The sequence below is a fragment of the Elgaria multicarinata genome, chromosome 14, assembly GCF_023053635.1.
Source record: "Elgaria multicarinata webbii isolate HBS135686 ecotype San Diego chromosome 14, rElgMul1.1.pri, whole genome shotgun sequence".
NCBI classification, from domain to species: domain Eukaryota; kingdom Metazoa; phylum Chordata; class Lepidosauria; order Squamata; family Anguidae; genus Elgaria; species Elgaria multicarinata.
In genome coordinates, this window is record NC_086184.1 from 23,538,271 (window position 1) to 23,562,106 (window position 23,836).

Here is a 23,836-nt window from a genome sequence, read left to right on the forward strand (position 1 = left end):
GGGAAATTGCAGCTGTTAAGGCCCACACTCTTTAACAAACACATTGTCTTGGCAATATGGATATGGTATGGCATCCTATGATGTTGCACATTCCACCATCACCACTAGCTTGGAAGTGGATAGCTGTCAGTGGCAGAGTGGTGGACCTAAGTCCAGATATATCTGTTCACTGGAACAGACACATGGATTCTATGCAACTGAAGCTCCCATTCCACAAGATGTGATATTGGCCACCAATTTTGATGGCTTTAAAGAGGGGTTGGATAAATTCCTGGAGGAGAAGGCTATCAATGGCTACTAGTCCTGATAGTTAAGTCCAATGTCCAGTATCAGAAGCAGTAGGCATACAATACCCCAGTTGTTGTGGAACTTGGGTGGGAAGGTGATTGTGCACCATGTCCTGCTTGTGGTCAACAGCTGGTTGGCCACTGTGAGAACAGAGTGCTGGACTAGATGGAACCTTGGTCTGATTTAGCATGGCTCTTCTGATGTTCTTATTACATGTACCTATTATTCAGTGTTTTGTTTGTGTTTTGTTTGTGCATGAACAAAGCAGGTTGATATATACTTGATGCTTGCACCATCTTCCATGAACCTTTCATCTCAACAAAACGGGCGAGAAATTAGCAAAGGTCCAGCACATGCTGTGTATGGATTTATGATACACCCTTTCTGCAGATGGTATTTCCAGATTATGTAAAGGATTGATTTGGGACATGGGTGTGTATCTAAAATGCCTGGCTCTTTGCATGAGCTGAAATCCATAGGTACAGAATGAGGAAGTACAGCACTCAATATGCTTTCAAATAGAGTTCCTGCGAGAGAATCTTCATCATTCAAAGGAAGGGAAGAAGGGGTAAATTAAAAACAAATACATGCCTAAGACTGAAGAACCAGTCTAGTAACAAATCTTTAATTTCTAGTAAGCTTTAAAGAGTTTGAATAGATTTCTTTTCTCTTTTCTTTTTTTAACAAACCTGTTCAAGTACATGCCTTTGGATTATAAAAGTACCTGAAATTGCCTAGAATATCAGCATGCATAGCTTGTTACTATTTACATATATTTACATGGAGGGAGGAACAAAAGGAAGATCTACATTTATTTACAATCTACACAGGAGAAGAGAAAGGCAGCATAATGGTATTTCTTAAAATACAGTTGTTTTGAATAGTCAGCACATGCATATTGAGATATATTTGCACCAAAGAAGGCAAACATTTTGAGATGGACCTTCTGAACTCTATGCTAATGGTGTAGCATAATAGAAGTTCCTTTTTATTTAAATAAAAATGTTTTTGCTTTGTTTCTAGACTATTTGCATCAAGTGCTTTTAAAAATGCCCACAAACACAATGGCAGCGTTATTTAACCTGGCAATGAAAGCAACACAATTATTTCCTAGCTAACTATCAAGAAGCTGCTGGTGAATGAAATATCTATTGTTTTCTCATTACCCATCGACCAACATACAGGGATCTCTCCTTGTAAAGGCAGTGCCTAAGCTATCACCATTAATTATAGAAGTGATATAAATGAGATTCTACAGTATGTACTAAATGAAATATTAACAAGACTGGTGTCTTTAGCCTGAGAGATGCACTAAACTGGAACTCACTTTATAGTGGACTATGAAAGTCACACATACATAATACAGGAGTGCCTGGCTTGTAACTCGAAGTCCAGACAGCAGAGGCTGTTTACCAGATCTGTATTATTGCCAAATACATTCCCTTAATGAGCTTCTGGAAGACAGAATCAACACTTAATTCCTTACCATACCGTAACACCATCATCCAATGCTCTGGCGTTTCCAAGTGCATTTTTCATATTGAAATTTATGTACACAATGCGCAAAGTGTGAGTGAAATCTTAATCCTATGGAAAACAGTCTTCAATTCATTTAGGATTTTTTTTTAAACTATTCTCTTTTAAGCTTAAGGGCAAAGTTGTCCTGCATCAGACCCACTGAAATGATCTGGCACCGAACATCCTAGTAGATTGTACCTGAAACTAAAATTTGGATGGATTCCACCCCCCTCCTTTCATGTTTTCATGTTCTTGGAAAGTTCAGTTACTGAATGGTGGCTGCTCGGATCTGTTTCACATTCTCTCTCTCTTAAAAATCTTCCTATATATTCTTATTCAAACATTTCTGTACAAAACGATGCCAGTTGAATTCCACAATGAGATGTCGTCCTTTGAAATCGTATGCATGAAGAAATACTTAATTCTGACTAGTAACATCGATAGTATTAAAAGGTTTGTAGAAATATATACAGTACTGTTAAGTATACATACATGTATATAAATAATATATTTATATATTATTAAAGTTAATTACAGATAAATCCTCAAACAGTTCAATCAATGTGAGATAACAGCAGAATACATCGACAAACTCTTGTTCATTTCTCCATTGTTGTTTTTTATAATTTATTTCCCCCTTATGGCATGACAGAGGGTGTGTGTGTGTGTGTGTGTGTGTGATATACAGCACCAGTCTGCTTTTGTATGAAATGAATCCACTTGCAGGCCTAACGTTCAGGTCTACTTCTCTAGCTTACTTCTATTTATGATCATTTCTAGAAGGTTTAAAGGTCCCCCCCACCACCACTCAAGGACAAATTCCCAAACCCCCACCTTGATTTGAATACATGATAATTATTTAAAAATACAAAAATGGGTAGTGGTTTCAAGGAGACATTGCAAACCATCATTTACATTGTAATCTTGATATATATATGGATATAGCATACACAGGCAGATTCCAAATATTTCTTAGAAGGTAGAAGTTAAAAACTTAAACACCATTTAATAATTTTGCTGTTAAAAAGGATGCCCAGCTGTTATCCAGAAATCACTTGTTATCCCACATCCCTGTCCAGCCAAGGAGACCTGAGCATAGAAATGGCCTTCTATTTGGTTATTTATTCCCATGGCATCAGGATGCTCATTTAGGTGAATTGAATTCCCTGTATGCCTCTTATGTTACTGATGGAAATGTGCATCCATATCCCAAGCCATGTGTCCTACTTTACAGAGGACAGTCCTCTATTTGAAGGTGGCCTTTATTTGAAGGGTTGGCCATGCCAAGTCTGGGTGGAAGATAACAAACGTGGACAGGCACGCAAATAACCTGCGTGCAGTATTCCCCAGTAAAGTAAGATGTATTGCAACTCTATTTATAGTATAGTAATTATTTCTAAATGTGCATCTATACATAAAAATTATCACATGCACATTGAAGTCCTCTGTTTTGGCGATGCGCCCCCCCTCCACTTTTGGCAATACGTAAGCAGCACCTTATATGCCCATGGCTAGTTGCCCATGACAAGAGCTGGATTGAGGCCAAAGTATTTGCACATAAAACATCTTCCTCTCACGGAAGTCTAACTTGGTGAGTTTGAATAGCCATCAGTCTCCAACGTTTCCCACTTTCTCTCTAATTATCAGAAATGAATGCCAATGGCATCCATCAAAATAAGATCAAAGCAAGGACTCACAAACTTGCCATCTTAAACTCTCTTGCAGAAAGCTGACAGGAATGGTCTTTTTTTTTCCTATTAAGGTTTCCTTTGGGGGGAAAGGCTATGGCAATTCCTGGACTCTTTGCGCCACAAAATCAGAAGCAAATTAAACTGAAATTGAAGTAGGAACAATACCTCTTTCCATCCATTACTGATACTGTCACTATGGTGCAACCACTTTACTAATAGATAATGTGGGCGGACATAATAATTTATTGTTTGAAGAAACAACAACAACAACAACAATAGAGGACATATGAAGTCAGGAGAAATGTAGGCAGCCCATAGTGGCATTCAGTGGCTCAGCTTCTTAAATATTGGCTCTATAATGTGTGATGTCTGCTTTAAAAAAAAAAAAAGTTGTAGTAAAGGTGAAGGTTCATCCATATTGATTTTGAACACTTGGAAATTGATGTTTCAGTTTTGAAAAGGGCTAACTTTCTACAGCTTGGATTTGGGAGCAGTTTGCTAAATAGTATGTGGGTGGTGGTGAGGGACGGGATCCCTTTTCATGAATCAAAAGTCCAAAGAATAGGACTTTGGTTCCTCATCAACATTTCCTCTTTTGGGGCAATTGATATCAACTTTTCATGGAGCAGGTTAGGAACATAGGAAGCTGTCTTCTACTGAGTCATACCATTGGTCCACCTAGCCCAGTATTGTTGACACTGACTGGCATTAGCTCCCCAGGGTTTCATGGAAGGATTCTTTCCTCACCTTATTTGGAGAAGCTGGGTATCGAACCTGGGACCTTCCACATGAAAACCATGTGCTTTATCACACTGAGCTATGGCCACTTCCTCCTTAAGAAACATAGGAAGCTGCCTTATACTGAGTCATACCATTGGTCCATCTGACTCAGTATTGTTGACACTGTCTGGCAGCAGCTCCCCAGGGTTTCAGGCAGGAGTTTTTCCTGCCCTACCTGGACATGCCACGGAACGAACCTGGGACCCTCTGCATGCAAAGCAGGAGCTTTATCACTGAGCCACAAAGGAAAAACAATACAGTTATACAGAAAGCTCATATATCTATATGTGTATTATATTTAGCTACTTCGCTCCACAGACCCTTAGTGCATTTTAATAAAACTTTATAGTTAAATAGTATAAAATTAAGAGGGTGTTTAAAAATAAAAAGAGCATTTTTAAGCTGTTTGTAAACACAAGTTGATCTGCAGAAACCTGCACCGAGATGGCTGCTCTTCCAGCTAATTTCTATACAGATGTACTCGTACAAATTCTAAAACTAGTGAGGACATTGTCACGGCTTCCTAACCCACATGTGTTATGAAATTATTAATGTTGCCAATCTCAGTTTGACCCAGCTTCTCCTAAGACTGACGAGACTAGGGGTTAAGGCAAAGACCATAATGCTTTCTCAAAATACATTTATTACAATGGATACAATTTCTTTTGTACAGTTAAAACCCAGAATGTAGTTTTAATCAAATTGCATATGCTGAATGTGGTTAGAATAAATCACTAAAGTAAGTTCTAATGCCTCGGCTGTGGCAAAGAAATCCTCTTTCTTTCTGCTTTCCTACTTGAGAAGTATAGAGAGTTTATCTCCCATAATATATGGGAAGAATGCCTTGTGTGTACCGAAAAAAGTTACAACCAGAAAACACTTTGCATGTCCTCGATAGCTTGAAGACTTTGTAGAAAACTATTGTTGGGAATTAAATGAAAAGAAATGGCTGGGAGAAAATAAGCAGATTTTATAGATTATTTTTGTATCTGCATTTCATGCACAATGTTGGCTCTAATAGCATTTTGAGGATGAAATAAAGATTGTGGCAAGCCCCCCCCCCTTCCACCGCCCGCCGCTCCAGCCCCTGCTTTCCAGCGATTGCGTTACAGCTTTCTAAAACATGGAAATCAGAACTTAGATGGCAGGTACATTTCGTTTCTAGCACTAAGAGTATCAGTTAATGTACGGTTTTGAACTCTCACATCTGAGGATGGATTCGGCAAGATATGTTCCCCTGACACCGAACTCTGAAGCTGGGTACAGACATTTCAATTTGCGTAGCACAGGTTTCATTTATATTGAGGTAGTAAGCCAGTCTGCAGATGGCTCTCATGTGATGGTGTTCCTCCAAATATAAAAAAACTCCTTGCCCACAGATAACTATGGGCCCAAACAGATATTGCTTTCAACTCTGTATCTATCTACCAACTACATCTTTCTTTCATTTTTATTCCAGATTAGGCACAGATCTTAAAAGCACCCTACTGGGATACTAGTGTCCCATCCAGATTGGGATGCCCTGTCCCTAAAAAAATGAAGAAAAGTGTTACTGCTAGATATGGATTTAGAGCACTATTTTGTCCCCTGCATGTTAGAGAGAACGGCCCTAGTCTTCCCCTTGACATTCTTTGTGGAAGTGTGTAGTTTGTTATGTGTAGGTATCATGTAAGGCCTTTCTTGCAGTCCAGGCACAGATAAACCACTTAATTAGACCTTGTAGGTGGTGTCCATTATTGTGGGAACATCTGCCTGGATGAAGTAAAAATGTCCAGGGTAAATGACTTCTCCCCACTAAAATAACATTTCTTTCTCAAGTCATGTGCTAACATGGGATCATTAGTGAGACATTCTTGCAGAACAAACGTGTGGATTTCAGGGTTCGGCAAGTTTCCAGGAGGATTCCAGAACTTGGGACAGGAAACCAATGAATATTCGGGCCTTCTGGGCAACTCTGGAGGGCTGGAATAGGACCACAGGAGGATCAGATTTGCTTTCCTGTGTCTGAGGTTCTGTATTCCTGCTCTAGCCTCTCTACATCTGGCTAGTGTACTTGTTGCTCCATATAATGTTTTGCATTCTTCAGTACAGTTGGCCTGGTCTAGCTACATAAAACTTATTTATCAAGGGTAATTTTCCCATCTCGATGGGAAGGGATTAAGATACTTTTGGCAAATATAGATTTTGTTCTAGTTCTTGTTGGTTTCCACCAAGAATTTTGTGGGAGGCTGTTTGATGTGGGAGCCAGGAATTCCCTAGTGCAGAGGTACCATAATAGACTGACACTCCCTACTCAAAATGGGGAGGACCATTCTCTCCTTGTTCATCCGTGGCCGATGGCTGGTTGGCCACTGTGCGGACAGAGTGCTGGACTAGATGGGCCCTTGGTCTGATCCACCATCAGGGCTCTTCTTATGTGCTGGATTGAGTAGGGAGTTGTGCAAGACCTACAGTAGTGCCCGACAGATGTGCATGGCAGCAGACAACCTTGTCGATGGGGTGGCCACATTCATATTACTAAAAAAGAGGATAAGCACCACTCAAAAAGAGGATACCAATTTGCATAGAATTCACATGTGGTAATATGTATGTATGTATGTATGTATGTAAATTTTAGAATTTCATGGAATGCAAGCCCCCTTCCAATCCTTAAATTAATTTGCACTCTACCCTCAATCACCCAAATCAGTTAATTTACCCCAGATGATCTGGCTACTGCTCCAAAATCAATTCCCCTTCAATTAATTACCCTATTTAATTCAATCATTGCATTATTATCCCTCCCATTAAATGAAATTCAATGTGGGGTGTTTTTAATGTAGGACAAGATGGCTGAGCTGCCTCCTTTTTTTTTTTTTTTTTTAAAAAGACACCTTAATTAAGCCAGCCAAAGGCAAGGGTGCAGAACACCACCCTAAGTGAAACTCCAATGCCCTTGTTATTTCCTTTTCCTGGGGGGGGGGGGGTGGAATTGAATGGTGGTGGTTGGAAATACCTGCCCCTCATCCTGTATATCCGGACATACAGAAACTGGGTGGTGTTCCTTGAAATTCCTAGGTGGTCCAGTGGGAAAGAGGATACTTGCCCACCTTTCCTGTATGTATGTACTGTGGGAACGCGATTCTCTGAGAGCCTTTTTAAATGTGGAAAAAAGACTAGTTCAACTCTCGTGTTGCTGATATGCTAGCTTTCCATATGCAAGGATTATTTATTTATTTATTATCCCCAAACATGTCACTCCCCACCAGCAGTCTGAAGAGTCTTAGTACTTGGGTGACCATATGAAAAGGAGGACAGGGCTCCTGTATCTTTAACAGTTGCATAGAAAAGGGAATTTCAGCAGGTGCCATTTGTATGCATGCAGCACCTGGTAAATTCCTTCTTCTTCACAACAGTTAAAACTGCAAGAGATATACTAGAGTGACCAGATATAAAAGAGGGCAGGGCTCTTGCAGCTTTAACTATTGTGACGAAGAGGGAATTTCACCAGGTGGTGCTTAGGATACCTTTGCTATACAACTGTTAAGGAAAAGGAGGAGCCCTGTCCTCCTTTTCCTATGGTCACCCTACTTAGTGCAAGCCAGGGTGGATTGTACCATATGCCTTTAGTGCATATGTGAATCACCTCTAAAACCATGCCTCTGATCCTCTAGAAAAGAGCCACATGGACATATCTATGAAACAATGGGGAAAAGACGTAGATCCATATATTGTTGAAATGACTTTGAGTGATAAATACTTCTTGATTTCAGTGGGATAGGATTTAAAAGAATGCCCAGTAAGACGGTAAAGGCACAGATACACCAAAAGAGTGTCACTTTTTTATAGCATGAAATATGTTCTCATTGCTCCATTTCTCCCCCTCCAATGCTGTATCATAAATTATTTCTGCCAAACTGGTATAATCATCAAGCGGTTGCATCTCTCTTTGGAAAGGGTTTGCTTCGCTCACCCGATCACAAAATGCAACGAGTTTAAAGGGAGTATTTGAAGTCATACTTCATGGGAATTGCCTGCTTTGAACTTAGATTTTATCACAATCAAATCATTGCGTATTGAGTTATTTCTACTGACTCTCTTCATGATACATTTTTCCATGTTCAATTATAATAGTAACAACAGTAACAACCACTACTGATTATTCCTTCCATATCACTTTAAAAGTTCAGCCATACTTGCCGGCATTATTATTTAGAATTGACTGTATTCATTTGTCATTTATGGCTTCGTGTTTATTTATTTTTTAATGTGCTATATATTTTGGCACACTTTAGGACTGGATGCTAATTTTAGAAAATAAGCATGCGCTTTGAAAAGAGCCAAGACTGAAAACTAAACATCAGCCATATATAATGTCTTTCTATCAGGAGCACAAGAGTATATTAGAATTCTAATGGATGCATTACTTACATTAATGAGTTTTTTAAAACAACAACTATACATGCTTATGAAAAGCCCCATATCCTTGTAGCATTAAGACAGTTCAATATTAATTTGCATTTGTTGCCTAACTGATTGCAATTATCAAAAAAACAAATGCCTGCAAAGTAGTTGCTGGTAAATAATATTTTATCCCTGAATCAAGTAATACTTTGAGAACTCTGCATATTATATAAAGTGACCATATGAAAAGGAGGACAGGGCTCCTGTATCTTTAACAGTTGCATAGAAAAGGAAATTTCAGCAGGTGTCATTTGCATGCATGCAGCACCTGGTGAAATTTCCTTTTCACCACAACAGTTAAAGCTGCAGGAGCCCTGCCCTCTTTTGTATCTGGTCATTCCTGCAGCTTTAATCGATGTGATGAAGAGGGAATTTCACCAGGGGCTGCAGACATACAAATGACACCTGCTGAAATTCCCTTTTCTATTCAACTGTTAAAGCTGCAAGAGCCCTGCCCTCTTTTGTATCTGGTCACTCTAGTATATCTCCTGCAGCTTTAACTGTTGTGATGAAGAAGGATTTTCACCAGGGACTGAATGCATACAATTGACACCTGCTAAAGTTCCCTTTTCTATGCAACTGTTAAAAATACAGGAGCCCTGTCCTCCTTTCCATATGATCACTCTAGCATATTAGAAAAGGTCTTGGGCCACTTACCAAGTCTCCAAACACTGTGCCTTCCTACTCCAGTAACCCTATAGTCCAGCCCTGTTGTCTTCTCACTTTCTGTGGGATATGAGGCTTTGGCCCTAAACCAGCCCCACCCCCACCCCTGACTTTTTCCAGCTAGTCGGTACATTTGGAATTTTGAGTGTCATGTGCACTCACAAAATGGCAGGCCACAAATGGACTTGCCCATTCATAAAATGACTGCTGTGATGGGCATTGCCTTTCACAAAACACTCATTTCTCAGAAGGCAAAGTAACCTACCCAAGAAAAGTAACTTACTACAAGAAAAGTAACTTACCCAAGAACCTAATGACAAGACAGAGGTGGGGTCTGAGCTCCGATACACAAAAGCACTCTTTTAAATCCAAATAAAGATCACGCTGGAGGGCAGGAGTCTGTTTTGCAGTATGCCCGCCTAGTTAAAGATGGAGAAGGAGCCTTGTGGGTACCATACTGGAGATACCAGCCCTAAACAACATGGAAGGCTGAGTTTTTGTTTGTTTGTTTGTTTTTGAGGTTAGAAACAAATATTCAAAACAATGGTTACTGGAAGCATTTTGTTATTGGGATATTTCTGTTGACAATTCTTTATCGATGTTGTATAGGATACTGGAATAAAGCAAAGAAAGTAAAAGTAAACCCGAGGGATTTAAAATATGATTCGAATTTGGAGCAACTCTTGGAAGCAATGTTTGTCTTTGTGCAGCTGGCAAATATGTAGTGCTTTCTTTTCTTTCTTACTTTTGGCATCGTATAAATCTAATCCAACATAATCTAATTTAGACTTTGGAATAATTACCCAAATGCTCTTTTGGACATGTTTTCCCCCACTCAATTTAAATTGATGTTGAGGGCCTCACTCTGACAACTCCTTAAATTTTTAACTGAATTGGAAGCGGTATTTGAGGAATGGCTAAAGGTTCAGTTGGGTATCTCTGAAATTCTTTATCCCATGCATTCGTCATTTCAGCGCCCTGCTTTTGTTAGAAGTTAAAGCTGGCTGACCTCTGCTTGAATTGCTAGTGCCATAAGCAACTGACGATCTTTTGACAGTTTGAAAAGAGTAGAAACAAAAGTTGTTTAGATTCCCTAAATCCTACACCGCCTTTTTTTCTTTCTTTTTGGATCACAATAGATCACGGGCCGCTTGTGACAAGTGACACGCTCATTATTTGAGAGGTTTTTAATGAAGCTGTTTAACATGAAGTACGGAGTGTCCTGATGTGGCACAAAGCACCTGGCAATGAAAGCCGTGCGGCAGTGATTAAAGCACATTTTTAAAAATCAGTTTAGAGGATGTTTCATCTTCTATCAGCAGTGTGGAATTGGTTGCTAATTAGTTTCCTGACATCCTCTTTTGTGTTACACTGATGATATGTGAAAAACTGTGAGCAGAACAAATACTCATTCCTCCCCACTAGTCCATTTGCCCAATAATGATGTTTTTCAAAAGATTAAGGAGTAGATCTTAGAAGTGGTATTTCTAATATGGTGGTATCTGGCATGATCACCTGGCACCATCGATCAGCACCTGGGGCTCAGCACTGCAGGAGTGCCCATCAGCACTGTCACCTGCCCTTGGTCTCCCAAACTGGACAGTTGGGTTTGCAAGCTGTCACTTTCAATTTCCCTACAGTTGTCCCAGGGCACCGTAGGAAATAAAAATGGAAGCCCCTGGACCCAACTGACAACACTTTCCGAAGGACCCCCTCAAATCTGGAGCTGACCCTGAGAACATTGTCTTTTAAGAGCTGGAGGGTTGTGGTCTGCTGGAACATACACAGGCATGTCCAAAAAAATACATACTTGGCAAACATTTTCCTTCTAAACTATTGTTTTCATACACACATTGATGCAGATTTAATCAATAAATTAGTAGATCAGAATTAGTGCTGTGTCATTTAATCAAGAAACAGCTGGATCCAGATTTAGTTATGGTAAGAGCAGACCCATAAAAATAAATGGGGCTGATGTTTGCCATGGCTAACTTAAGCCCCATTGATTGCAGTGGGTCTACTTTTAACTGTATCTAAATCTGAATCAAAACAAGACCAAATCTGAATCCAATCTAAAGTAGATTAATTGGCTGAAGATCTTGAAACAATTTTAAAAAGTGTCCCTGATTAACTGAGTAGGCTTTAAGAATAACATTCTGCAGATTTCCTTGGAAGTAAGCCCTATCAAAATCAGTACTTCGGAGTAACCTATTAGTTTTCTTCAGATCTATTGGTTTTAGGCATGCAAATTTAATCAATTATGCAAATATATACACATGCAATTGATTGACTAAAGTTACTCGATTAAGAATGTTTAAATCTGGTGATGGCTCTAATTAAAAGTCATATGATTATTTGACAAACATTTCTTTAATTGGGTGATGCCTTAGAAATAAGAAATTTGAAGGAATTAGGGAGAAATGAAGGATAACTCTGAATCCAATGTATGAGACTCAGATAAATTATAAGAAAAAACTGAATTTGATTGATATATAAATAGTAATTAAGAAATTAGTGGGCGGTTTTGGCATGAAGAGGGCTAAAAAAAAAGTACTTTAACCTTACCCTTAAATGTTTTTAGTGTAATTGTAGTTGTTTTATGTATACCTTTGCTTGTATGTATTATATGTGATGTCTGTCTAGATGCTGTTGGAAAAATATATAAAAAACTTCTAATAGAAAAAAAGGAACAAGAAATTTGATAGGATGGGTCACAGCAGCATAAATTATTTGTTTATTTAGTTCACAAGTGGCTTTGGACTATGGATGTTAGGATTAGGGAAATTAAACTGATATATGCATAACAGGAAAAAGTGAAGACTATGAATAATCTCATTTATAAGTTTATAGCTGCAGTGAATATGTGTTGGAATTCAGGAAAATGAAACATATTTGCGAGAGCAGAAAGACTAGTTTTTTGCATAGATCATATTAACTTTATTTTACCCTTAAGGAAAAATCCTTTTACATGTCTGTGGAAATGACAACTGTTCTATATTTACCTTTGGATTGATCTATAATGTAATAGAGTTATTATATTCATGCTGTGAAATTCTTTAAGATAGCTGAAAAACTAAACTAAAGTACAGAGAGTCTAACATTCTCTATTCTATTACATTGGCTTATAGAGTTCATTCTTAACCAGGTTTTAAATTTTATAAGATGTTTTCATGAAAGTGACATTAAATAGTTTAACCAAAAAAAAAAGAAAGAAAGAAAGGAAAAGAAAATCCCAAAACAAACCCCCAAACCCAACACATTAAATTTAATATGAACAGGAGCGCTTGGTTTGGAAATAATGAGAAACATACCTGCTCCGTTGAAAAGAAAAAAAGAGCTTTCAAACACCGGGTTTGAAAGAAGCAGCATTTCACCAGAACATCAGTATATACAGACACAATTTTTGAAAGGATTGCAAATCCCAGTTCAGGTTTGGCCTCATACTTTACTTCCCGTTCAGTCATTCTCACACCTACCTAAAATGTCATATTTTCATTATTTGACCCAATTTAAGAGCAAATAAACTCTACTTTGAAATATATGTATATAGTCAACACAACATCCCAGAACTATGTCCATGGTTTATGGTATGTGCTGAGATGCTGCTTATGGATGTTGGTGTACAGGTCAATCATTTGGATGGGTAAGCTAGTGCAGGGATCCTCACTTAAGCCATGGCTAGACCAGGCCTATATTCCGGGATTGTCCCGGGATCATCCCTGTGCATCCAAATGACACACAAGGGATCCCGGGAGCAGGCAGGGATGAGCCCTCCATTTGTCTGGGATAATCCTTAGGTCTAGCTAAGGCCCAAGAGGATGGGGCAAAGTAAGCAGTAGCCAACAGTATTTGGGGTAAACCAATATCTAGGCGGCTTTGGTAATTTAGTAAAGACCTGAGGGACTAGTAGCAAAAGAAGAATGGGGGGAAGGAAGGCAACAGTGAAGGAAATTAACAGAGAAGAGCAAACCCCAAGTTGCACAGGAACCAATCTGTTTATTAAGAACCATTTTAACTCCATAGACACTTCTTCAGGGACAACCAGACCAGTTTCAAGAGAAAAACAATTTCATCTGAATTCATCCGACAGGACATAAGAGTCTTTAAGCAGTTCCGCTATTCAAGCTGCCTTATTTGGCCCTGAGAAAGTGTCTTTTGACTCCAAATGTGTTGGGCCTTTGTGTTTTCCTCTTCTCTTCCTTTCCTGATAACTTGGAAGTTATTGGAACCCACAGATGTAGTCAGTCCCACGTCCCCCCTCCCTGCAACCCAGCTGGTACTGGGTTTCCTTGTAAAATAGAACCTTTAAAAATAATTAAATAAATTTATTAATAAATATTAGAAGCTGTTCCACTTACTTTCTGAAGCCCCCATAGAACTTTAGAAGGACTCCACCAACCCACCACTGCAGGGCCATAAGAAATGTCATTTGTCATCTTGGCAAGCTACCAGAAAGAGGAGAGGAAGGACTCAGTTTTCTTTTGATTCACAGCTGCTTGCCTAAGCCAAGTTTTAGATTTTAAAGAGAATAGCTTTGGGAGGACTGGGGTGAAGAAACTGGAGACGAAACTTTTATGGGGCTCATCAGTAGTCCCTGGAGCAAAGAGCCAGGCTGGAGCCCCGCATATTTCACTGGGATCTCTATGTCTTATGTACTGACACTTCCTTCTCAGCCGACACTATCAGGGAGCCTAGCACCTAGGATTCCATCATAGGAAGGTGTTCACTAGTGGTATCTGAGGTTATTGAGGACTCCATAACTGAGTTATTTTGGGGATATGACATACCAGCACATGCCTGTTGTGCTGCCACAGCTCTTTGCAATAGAGCAAGGTGCAAGAAATAGTTTTAACATTACTTCATTCACACAGTCACCGAATGATAGCAAACAATGCACAGGCATGTGTGAATCAAACCTAACTGTGTTTATTTCAAATATTGGCTCCTTCAGTGTTGGGCTGGCATAACAGTCTGCCTGAATGTAGAGGTTATTTTTACTGCTCTGGCAAATCTTTACATTGGGCTGTTAATGTCATTGAAAGATGTATGTTTTCCCAGAATTCTTTCTGACATAAGACATCATAAATATTGCAAAGAACATATTTTAGGAACAAGGCCTGGTGGCTAGAGGAAAGTTTGCTCCCTTCGCAATAATTCCAAGCAATGGTGGTTCCTTTATCTTGCCTTAACTTTGTCTCTGTATTCTTATACGTTTGCAATTCGTTACCAGGAAGGAATGAAATGTACATAAATGATCATAAGGTGCTGGATAAACTGTATTGGTTTTTAAATTAGGCCTGAACGTGCATTGTCTTCCTGAATGACCAAGCTTATTATTTTTAATTATGGCTTTGAAGCAAAACGTGCCTTGCTGTCCTTATACTTTCTCTGCCTGTGGTCTATCATTCTAAACAACATATAAGAGCTTCGTCAGAGTTGTGTGTACCCATGCACATACACACATACCCTGTGTCCAGGCAATCCAGATTCTGCACCAAAAAGTCCTGAATTCTGCAACCTGTATAAATCATGCAAATGAAATGATTTGCATGAAGGCTGCAGAATTGTTATGCAGAATTGATTCTGCGGGGTTATTTATTTATTTATTGCAATTTTGCATTATCCATTCTGGTTTTGCCAGTCATGCAAGTTGCCATGCAGGACTAAAGCCCCCCTCCCTAATTTCCACCCCTTTTGGTTCTGACATCTTAGGCCATTGCTAGACGAGGCTATATCCCGGGCTGATACCCGGGATCACCCCTGTGCGGGGATCCCGGGCTCAGGGAGGGATCAACCCTCCCTGGCCCCGGGATATAGCCTACCCCTTCTAGCCCGATTTTCCCCACGGTCTTGGGCTGAGCCCGAGACCACAAGTGTGTAGCCCATTCTGCCACTTTTCCTGGCTCTGTGCAATTACTCACGTGTAGCTGGGAGAAGCCGTGCCCATCTACACGTGGGAAAATCAAATTAATTTTTTTAAAAACTTACCTTTAGCCATTCGTGCACTCCTGTGCAGCTGGCCCTTTAATTTTTTTTTAAAAAATGGCAGATGCGACGGGTCTTTCCTTTAGCCTGTCATGTCTGATGTCTAGACAAGGGCGACAGCCCGTGATAGTTGCATCGCAGGCTCTCCATTCCTCCATCGCGGATTTTAAGGTAGGTCTAGCAAAGGCCTTAGAGGGCTTTCCCACACACTTCCAGACATATTTTTGTGATCACTCAGGACTAGCAACTTGCTTTTTTAGACAACAATCAGTGCTGACATTCTGTGGAACCTAGATTTCTGCATCAAATTCCGCATTCAATTCTGCATTGCTCTGTAATTCTAAACATAGACCTGAGCATAGTGACATCAAGCTGTTCGTAGATGGATCCAAAGAACCAAGAGCAGAAGGGGGGGAAATAGCCACAAGACCTATCACACAAATGTGTGTGTTTAGAGCTTGAGCAATGGGCAGCTACAATAGGCACATTTTTATACTTCTGTTAGTGCAAGAAGCTGCACAAGTGGAAGAACATAGGATTTAGCACATGGAAAAACTCCCTCCTGCATTCAGAAGGATACTTTCTGGAGCCAACCAGCAACACTCAAACATTTGCCTTTGGCATGCTATTGAAGGGATAGAAAGTAATCAATTCCTTGTTGGTATGGATTTCTTGGCGGCTTTTTGGACTGTAAGCAATAGACAGGCATGCGAAAAAGCTATATGTAGCCTCACTGCTATATTCCATGAAGATTTATATATTGCTAGAAAAAGTGCTTGGGAAGGACATAATCCCACCACCACCACTGCCCAAGTTGTGCACATTGAGAGCCACATTTACTGTGATTGGTCTCACCCACACCATTTGGTTGTTGGCTAGAGATATATGTACGCTTTGACACTGGTCCCAATTGCACTATCTGTAATAGCCCATAGTTGCAGTGCCCAGATTTCATTTGGAACAAGAGGTTTTGATGATGATGATGATGATGATGATGATGATGATGATAATAATAATAATAATAATAATAATAATAATAATAATAATAATTTGCATTTGCTTGTTTTAAATACTGAAGGAATATTTATCATAAGATTTCATAAGCATTTGCCCCATTTACAATCTGTTTTCAAAATACGTAGGCTGGGCCTTCCTAAAGTCTGCCACTAGAGCTCTGTGGGTGTTACTGTGCTTATAGCCTGCTCCATTCATTTCAATGGAGGAATTTGCTGACAAAAATACTTGCACATCAATTGCTGTGGAAGAGGGGTGGCTTGCAGTTAAGACCAAGTGACCAGTATCCAATGGAGCTTCTCTACCTCTGCTGGTTCCATTGTGCTCTTGGGAGTGATCGCTTGCACTGCAGGGCTTTCGCGCTACTAAAAAACAACCCCGGAAATGAGTATTTCCGCCCGTATCTGCATTGCGATAGATAAGCTCCGTTCTGTGAGCTCCACTGATCTGCCCCATTCTGGAAAATAGTGTTTCCACTCCTTTCGGTTAGTTTTAGAAGGGCAAAAGTCCCACTGCGTAAGCAGTCAATCCGGCATGCACATGGACACAATAGTATACTACCCAATATACATTGCTGATTCAGGGGCAAGTTTGCATAGATGTTGGACTGTTACTTTAAAACCCAGGGACAGGAGTGCCATGGGGAGGAGAGGAGATTGTCATCACGGCTGAAAGATTTTTTTCTTGGATCTATTTGAGATCAAATTGCAAAAGGCAGCACGTGTGAAGAGCATGTGCTATGGTCCCTTTGTACCTTCCACAGCAATGTATTCAACAGAGGTATCAATCCTTCTTTTGAAGCAAAGGGATTTGTGTTTTCGGCATGCATGTCTTCTAGGCCAGCCCATCTCATTGTATCAACAATCGCACAGTGTGAAAAACCATTTGATCACATGTAACACCAGAAGGGACATGTCCACCCTTAGTGGACTTCCTTCCTTGCAAAAGGCAGCAACAGATCTGCAAATTGATTTATCCCTCTTAATTTGACAGCTTTTGGGGGTGAGTCTTATGCTTAGTTGGTATCCCCCACCCCAGCTATGGGCTACCCAACACAAATTTTAAGCTACCCCACTCTGTTATGATACGTTCTGCCATATGCAATAGTTAGCCATGTGCGTCAGTCATTTTGTCAGACGCTGCAAACCATTCCACTATAGCAAGAGTACAAGTTCCACCTTTATTCCAGGACTATACTCACGGCAGTCTCCACTTGAAGGGTAACGTGGGATCCCTGGCTCCATGGCTGGGGAATGCTCAGAGTTGTAGTACTTCTTTCCATGTGTCAAGACAACTGGGTGTATATTCCTAGTGTGAGCCAATCTGAAGGAGGTCTTACAAGGAGGCCTAATCTACACCAAGCAGGATATTGCACTATGAAAGTGGTATATAAAAGGCAGGAGCCACACTACTGCTGTATAGCGGTATTGAAGTGTACTAACAACTGTTGGGGCCCATTGACACATACCATATACAGCTTTCATACTGCTATATCCTGCTTGGTGTGGCTCCTGCCTTTTATATACCACTTTCATAGTGCACTATCCTCCTTGGTGTAGATTAGGCCATAGTCTCTCCTTATTCTTCCCCCATGACAAAGATGACTTGAGATATTTATCAACACAGAACTCCAAGCTGTCCAGCAAATATATTCATAAGATGTCCAGCAGTGGCAAAACCAGAGCAAAAATGACCAGGGCTGTTACAGATTACTATTTTTTTAAAAAATGGCTGTCATGTTATGTTAGAATTTGACACCAGGTGTTAATGAGATACCTATGTCATTTGCTGGGGCAGATTAACAACTCTAGCAGCTCTGGGCTCAGTGTTCCTTTCCCTTTCCCTTCCCCTTCCCAAACATCTTGCTTTGTTTCCAGATGCAGGAAAAAAACAGTTTTGTTCCGGTAGGCCTTTCGGGAATAGTCTGGCCCTCTGATTAAGCATCGAATTATTATTTTTCAATTGTCAGTTGTATTTTAAATGCTTTAAATGCTTTAAACTGCAGCGGATTTAATTATATTTTTTTTAACTTTTGCATATTTCTATTTATACATTTTAATTCTGTAAAGCCGCCTGGATTCCCAGTATTGGGAAAAAGGCAGGATAATAATAATAATAATAATAATAATAATAATAATAATAATAATAATAATAATAATGTTTCACCCTGGAAGACACTGCTAGCATTTTATTTACCATAGATATCCTTAGGTGATGGCATTAGAATATGTACAAAGGCTTGGGCTACTTTTGCCGGCATTGCGACTTAAAGAAACATCTTTACCCTCCCATGAAAAGACTGAGGCCATGGCTAGACCAGGCGTATATCCTGGGATCGTCCCGGGATCATCCCTGTACATCTAAATGACACACAGGGGATCCCAGGAGCAGGCAGGGACGACCCCTCCATTTGCCTGGGATGATCCTTCAGTCTAGCTAAGGCCTATGTCACTCAAATGCAACTACAGTATTCCTTTGATTCTAAGATGCACTTGTTTCCCATATAAACATCTCTAAAAACAGGGTGCGTCTTAGAATCGCAGGTGCATTTATTATTTCTTAGAATCAAAGTTGTTTTTTTTCCTGTTGGTGGTACTGAAATTAGTGTGCGTCTTACAATCGATGGCGTCTTACAATCGAAGAAATATGGTAGATGCCACCCATGATAAGACGGATGGGGCGGCCCTTACGGGCTTGCACTGGGCCCAGGCCAAGTTGCTAATCTGCCCTTGATAATAGCGCTTGCTTTGTCAGGCCTGTCTGATTTAGCCTTGAACGAAAAAGAAAATATCTGCAACCCCTCACCTTTATTGTCGCTTTTTTATATTGCAGCAACAAGGAGCCGCTACGTCGGTCTACTGTGCCACTGCCCCAGAACTGGAAGGCCTCGGAGGGATGTACTTCAACAACTGCTGCCGTTGCGTGCCGTCGCAAGAGGCCCAGAACGAAAAGACCGCGGCGGACTTGTGGGAGCTAAGCGAGAAGCTGATCCGAGAACGAATCGGCAGGGAGGAGAAGTAGCGTGGAGCTCCTGGGAGGCTCCAGACACACCGGGCACGTGTGTACACTCAGGCAGAGAGGAGGGAGGGAGGGAGGAGGAGGAGATGGAAAGGAAACTGCCAGCACTGGAACTTTTCCAGTTCGATCATCTAGAACAGTGGTTCTCAACCTGGGGCACTCCAGATGTGTTGGACTGCATCTCCCAGAATGCCCCAGCCTGGCTGGGGCATTCTGGGAGTTGTAGTCCAACACATCTGGAGCGCCCCAGGTTGAGAAAGGCTGATCTAGAAGGTTACATATGCAGATTAGCTAGTGTTAAATGAAATGATAGCCAGTTGTGACATAGTAAAAAACATTAAAACCCGGGGGAAATGAGGTGCAGGGCCGGGTTAACGGACAATGTAATTTTGCCAGACTTAGTTGTCTTCATTCTATCTCTTTGATTATACTCTGTTCTCTCTCTTAAACAAGGAACCATTCTGCTCAAAATGAGTCCTGGAAGTCATTTCTTAGGCCGGTTCTACAAGCTGGATCACACATTAGTTTTTTCTCTTTTTTTAGCTGTACACCTCTCTCTTCCCCCCGCCCCCGCCCAGGCACAACTAAAAAAGTAATGTGTGAATATGACAGGTGTCCGTCTCCTCCAGGTACACTCGCTGGGGGAGTTCCCCACTCCCTGTGCTGTGTACGTTTGGTGGCAGACCAGGGATTCCTTCTGCACAATGGGTTGAAGTTAGATGAGTTTGGTTTTACTGCCCCTTGGGAAAAATGGCTCAGAAATTAAGGCCCAACAACCCATCTGGGATTTCAACTTGCTCTTAGAGCTTTACCCTCTGAGGAAGGCGTCTCCTTGCCAGTTTTCTTGCTCACCGTTAACATTCAATAAAAACAACCCCAAATCTTAAATAATGCAAAAACTTCTTGACTGCAAATGAAAACAAACAAACAAACTACCCTAAAAGGAGAAGGTGCCTTAAAGTCCAGGCTACCCCTCCTTCTAATTAAATATATTGCAGGATATCCATAAAATGTGATATTAAAAGGTACATTTGCAAACCATTCTCTAAATACTGTGGGGGTTATGATGCATTTTTACAAACACACAAGGTGTAATCAATCAGAGGGTTTGAAAGGATTTTCCATCCATTTCTCGGATGAGAGTTTTAAGGGGGGGTTGCCAGCGTCCCCTCCCGGCACTGTTTTCTGTTCAGTTTCATTCTTTCTTTCTTTTTCTCAGTTTAAATGTAATAAAAGAACATGCTTGAATATTGTCACCTGAAGAGCAAGTCTGGTTCCTGGGAGTGTCTTTAGTTCCTTTTGTTTTGTCTTTTTTTTTGTTTGTTTTGTTTTTTAAGAAAAGAAAACTTGAGGAAAAATAAAGAACTCTTCAATGCCATGAAATCGCCATTTTTGTTGTTGTTGTTCTTATTTCATTCCAAGTTCATTTGTCCGTGGGGATTTTCTCTCTTTCTCTTTTTGTGCTTTGTAGCTTGCCTTCATGCCAGAAAAGTGTTGTAGGCCGTCTGCAAACCAGCATCAGGTTTTCTGTAAACACAAAGAAAACAAATAAAAGATAGTTGCTTGAACCACTAACGTTTCAGTTATTTGTGGCAGGTGATCCTTCTGAGGTACTTTCCAGTCAGATTTGAGTTGCCAGGGCCATTTTACAGTTTAATCCTACTGTTCCTCCCAGGAGTGACTGAGGTACAAAGATTTTCCCCTACTGTATCTTCACAAAATCCCCTCTGAGGTAAGGCTACGGTGAAAGGGGACTGACTAGCTCAAAATTTCCCAGTCAGCTTCATGGTTTAAATAGGGATTTGAACTCAGATCTCCATGTGGCTAGTTGACATCTAGGATTTTAAAGCAGACAGTACATGCCACTCCTGTCTTTTCTTGTGTGAACAGTTTCTTGAGGGGTGACTGTGAGAGTAAACTGCTAAAAAAAACCACAAAGATTTTTTTTGTGCACCGCAAAGACATAACACATTTATTACAGCACCATAATAAATGAGGGTTAACAGTTCTTCTAAAAACAATGAGTAATTTTCCTGTGCTGAACATTTTTTTGCAATAGAACCAAACACACATGCAAACAAATGCTTCTAAAGTCCTATACAGAATTCAGTTCCTCTATTTTGACGTGGGAGCAGCTGCAGTTTTTCTATGGCCTCATCTACACCAAGCAAGATATTGCAGTAATAAAGTAGTATATAAAAGGCAGGAGCCACACTACTTAATAGTGATATTGAAGAGCACTGACAAATGTTGGGGGCCCATTGACACATACCATATACCGCTTTTATACCGCTATATCCTGCTTGGTGTGGCTCCTGCCTTTTATATACTGCTTTCTTAGTGCAATATCCTGCTTGGTATAGATGAGGCCTACGTATTTGTCTATGCCCTATGCATTGTCACACATTTAGCAGAACACAGTCACTTGAGCTCAGAGCCAGGTTAAGCAGTAGGCAACTCAGCTATCCAATCAATGGTTGAAGTGATTGGTTACGAACAGTTCATCATCACGTACAAAGCCCAGCAACACAGATCTGCATGGCCAGCGTTGAGCTAACTTTTATTTTTGCACAGGCATTTTTTAAATTATTATTATTATTTTGCATTTTATACTGCCCAATAGCCAAAGGTCTCTGGGTGGTTCACAAAAAAATTGACAACCTCCTATGCCTGTTCCACAAAGATATGCAGTGATTGCGCTTGGAACCATACTTGCACAATTACAAAACTGGGATAGATCTTGCACGCAAATCTTGTCTCAAAAGTGGAAATGCAATAAAAAAGTAATGTAACAAATGGAGGGGGAACGTCATTATATCTAGTGCTATTATATCAAGTGCTATTATATCTAGTCCTACTCCTGCTCAAAGCTTAGCTTATGGGTGTGCAACTCAATAAAATACAACCTCCCCAACGGTCTCTGAATTCTGTCTTGACGGTCTATATTGTACGCATGGTGTACACTTTTCAAATCATAGAATCATAGAATCATAGAATAGCAGAGTTGGAAGGGGCCTACAAGGCCATCGAGTCCAACCCCCTGCTCAATGCAGGAATCCACCCGAAAGCATCCCTGACAGATGCTTGTCCAGCTGCCTCTTGAATGCCTCTAGTGTGGGAGAGCCCACAACCTCCCTAGGTACCATGCTTTCAAATGCGTTCTTTAAAAATCCACAAAGCACATTGCAAGTTTGGAAATGTTTGGACCCGGACTGCAAGTTGCATCTGAATCCATGTTTGGTGCATAAAATTTTGATCAAAACCAAAGTGAAACAAGGGTGGCAAGTTGGGGAAAGACATTATATATGCGAATAGGGAACTCAATCCTGCTAAACTAAGCCCTCTCATACACCATCAGCCGCTGATCAACTCCATCACCGCTGTGCTCCTTGCAGCCTTCCATCGTTTCAGAAAACCTTTGTTAGGCACCCAAAGTAGCAATATTTAAAAGGAATGAAATGGCGTTGTGATAAATAAAAAGGAACAATATTTCCAAAATAATTGCTACTTTACACTTTGATAAATGGTTCAAACACTCGATCATTCAAAGCCATTAGCTTTAAATGCTGCATTGTGCTTTGATACATGATTCAATGCATTTCCCTTCAGTCAAATTTATTTATTGATCTGTTGAAAGATGCAGCTTCAGATAATTTACCTAAATTGGTGCCTGAAAGTTGCCCGCCCCTCCACTCCCTTACAGAATGGGATCTCATCTTCATTAAAGTTAGCGGTGTGTGTGAGGGAGAGAGACATCAGGTGCAAGACACAGTTAAGCATGTTAATTCCCAGAGTAACACCTGTAATATTTTTATTAGTATTATTATTTACATTTGTATACTGCCCAACAGTCCAAACTCTCCTTTGAAGCATTAATACTAAGTGCAGTTAAGCCATGTCAGACCAAGGGCCCTTGGTCTGTGGGGTGCGAGGCTGTGATGAAGGCACACAGGGTGACAGTATTCTGAAGAGAAACGCTTGACATTTTTTCTCTCTTATGTGCTAGCCAGAGGACTTTGCCAAACCTACCACTTCTGGATTTTGTAAGACTACAATTCATACGTCCGTAAGAAGAGCTATGCTGGATCAGGCCAAGGGTCTCTCTATTCCAGCATTCTGTTCACACAGTGGCCAGCCAGCCGTGGACAGGAGACCCACAAGCAAGTCATGAATGCAACTGCACCCTCCCACCCATGTTCCCCAGCAACTGCTGTACATAGGCATATTGCTTCTGCTGCTGGAGCTAGCACATATTCACAACACCATTAATAAAAAGAACACACACACACATACACACACACACACACACACACACAGAGAGAAGATTCCATATAAGAACATAAGAGGAGCCATGCTGGAACAGCATATGAGTGAAACAGTTATCTCCCACCCATATTCCTCAGCAACTGGTATAGATAGGCTTTCTGCCTCTG

The 23,836-nt window shown here is 40.5% G+C and overlaps 2 protein-coding genes across 2 annotated transcripts in view; one reads left to right on the forward strand and one right to left on the reverse strand.

Moving 5' to 3' along the window:
* WWOX (WW domain containing oxidoreductase) overlaps positions 1–20,302 on the forward strand; it is a 743,733-nt gene extending 723,431 nt beyond the window's left edge. Inside the window, exon 9 of the mRNA XM_063141391.1 lies at positions 19,218–20,302. Coding sequence (XP_062997461.1) covers positions 19,218–19,406 — 189 coding nt within the window. The 3' untranslated portion in view covers positions 19,407–20,302. The remainder of the gene's footprint in view (positions 1–19,217) is intronic.
* A 531-nt stretch (positions 20,303–20,833) lies between these two features.
* MAF (MAF bZIP transcription factor) overlaps positions 20,834–23,836 on the reverse strand; it is a 338,917-nt gene continuing 335,914 nt past the window's right edge. Inside the window, 1 exon segment of the mRNA XM_063141392.1 lies at positions 20,834–20,930. The gene's annotated coding sequence lies outside the window, so the exon portion shown is untranslated.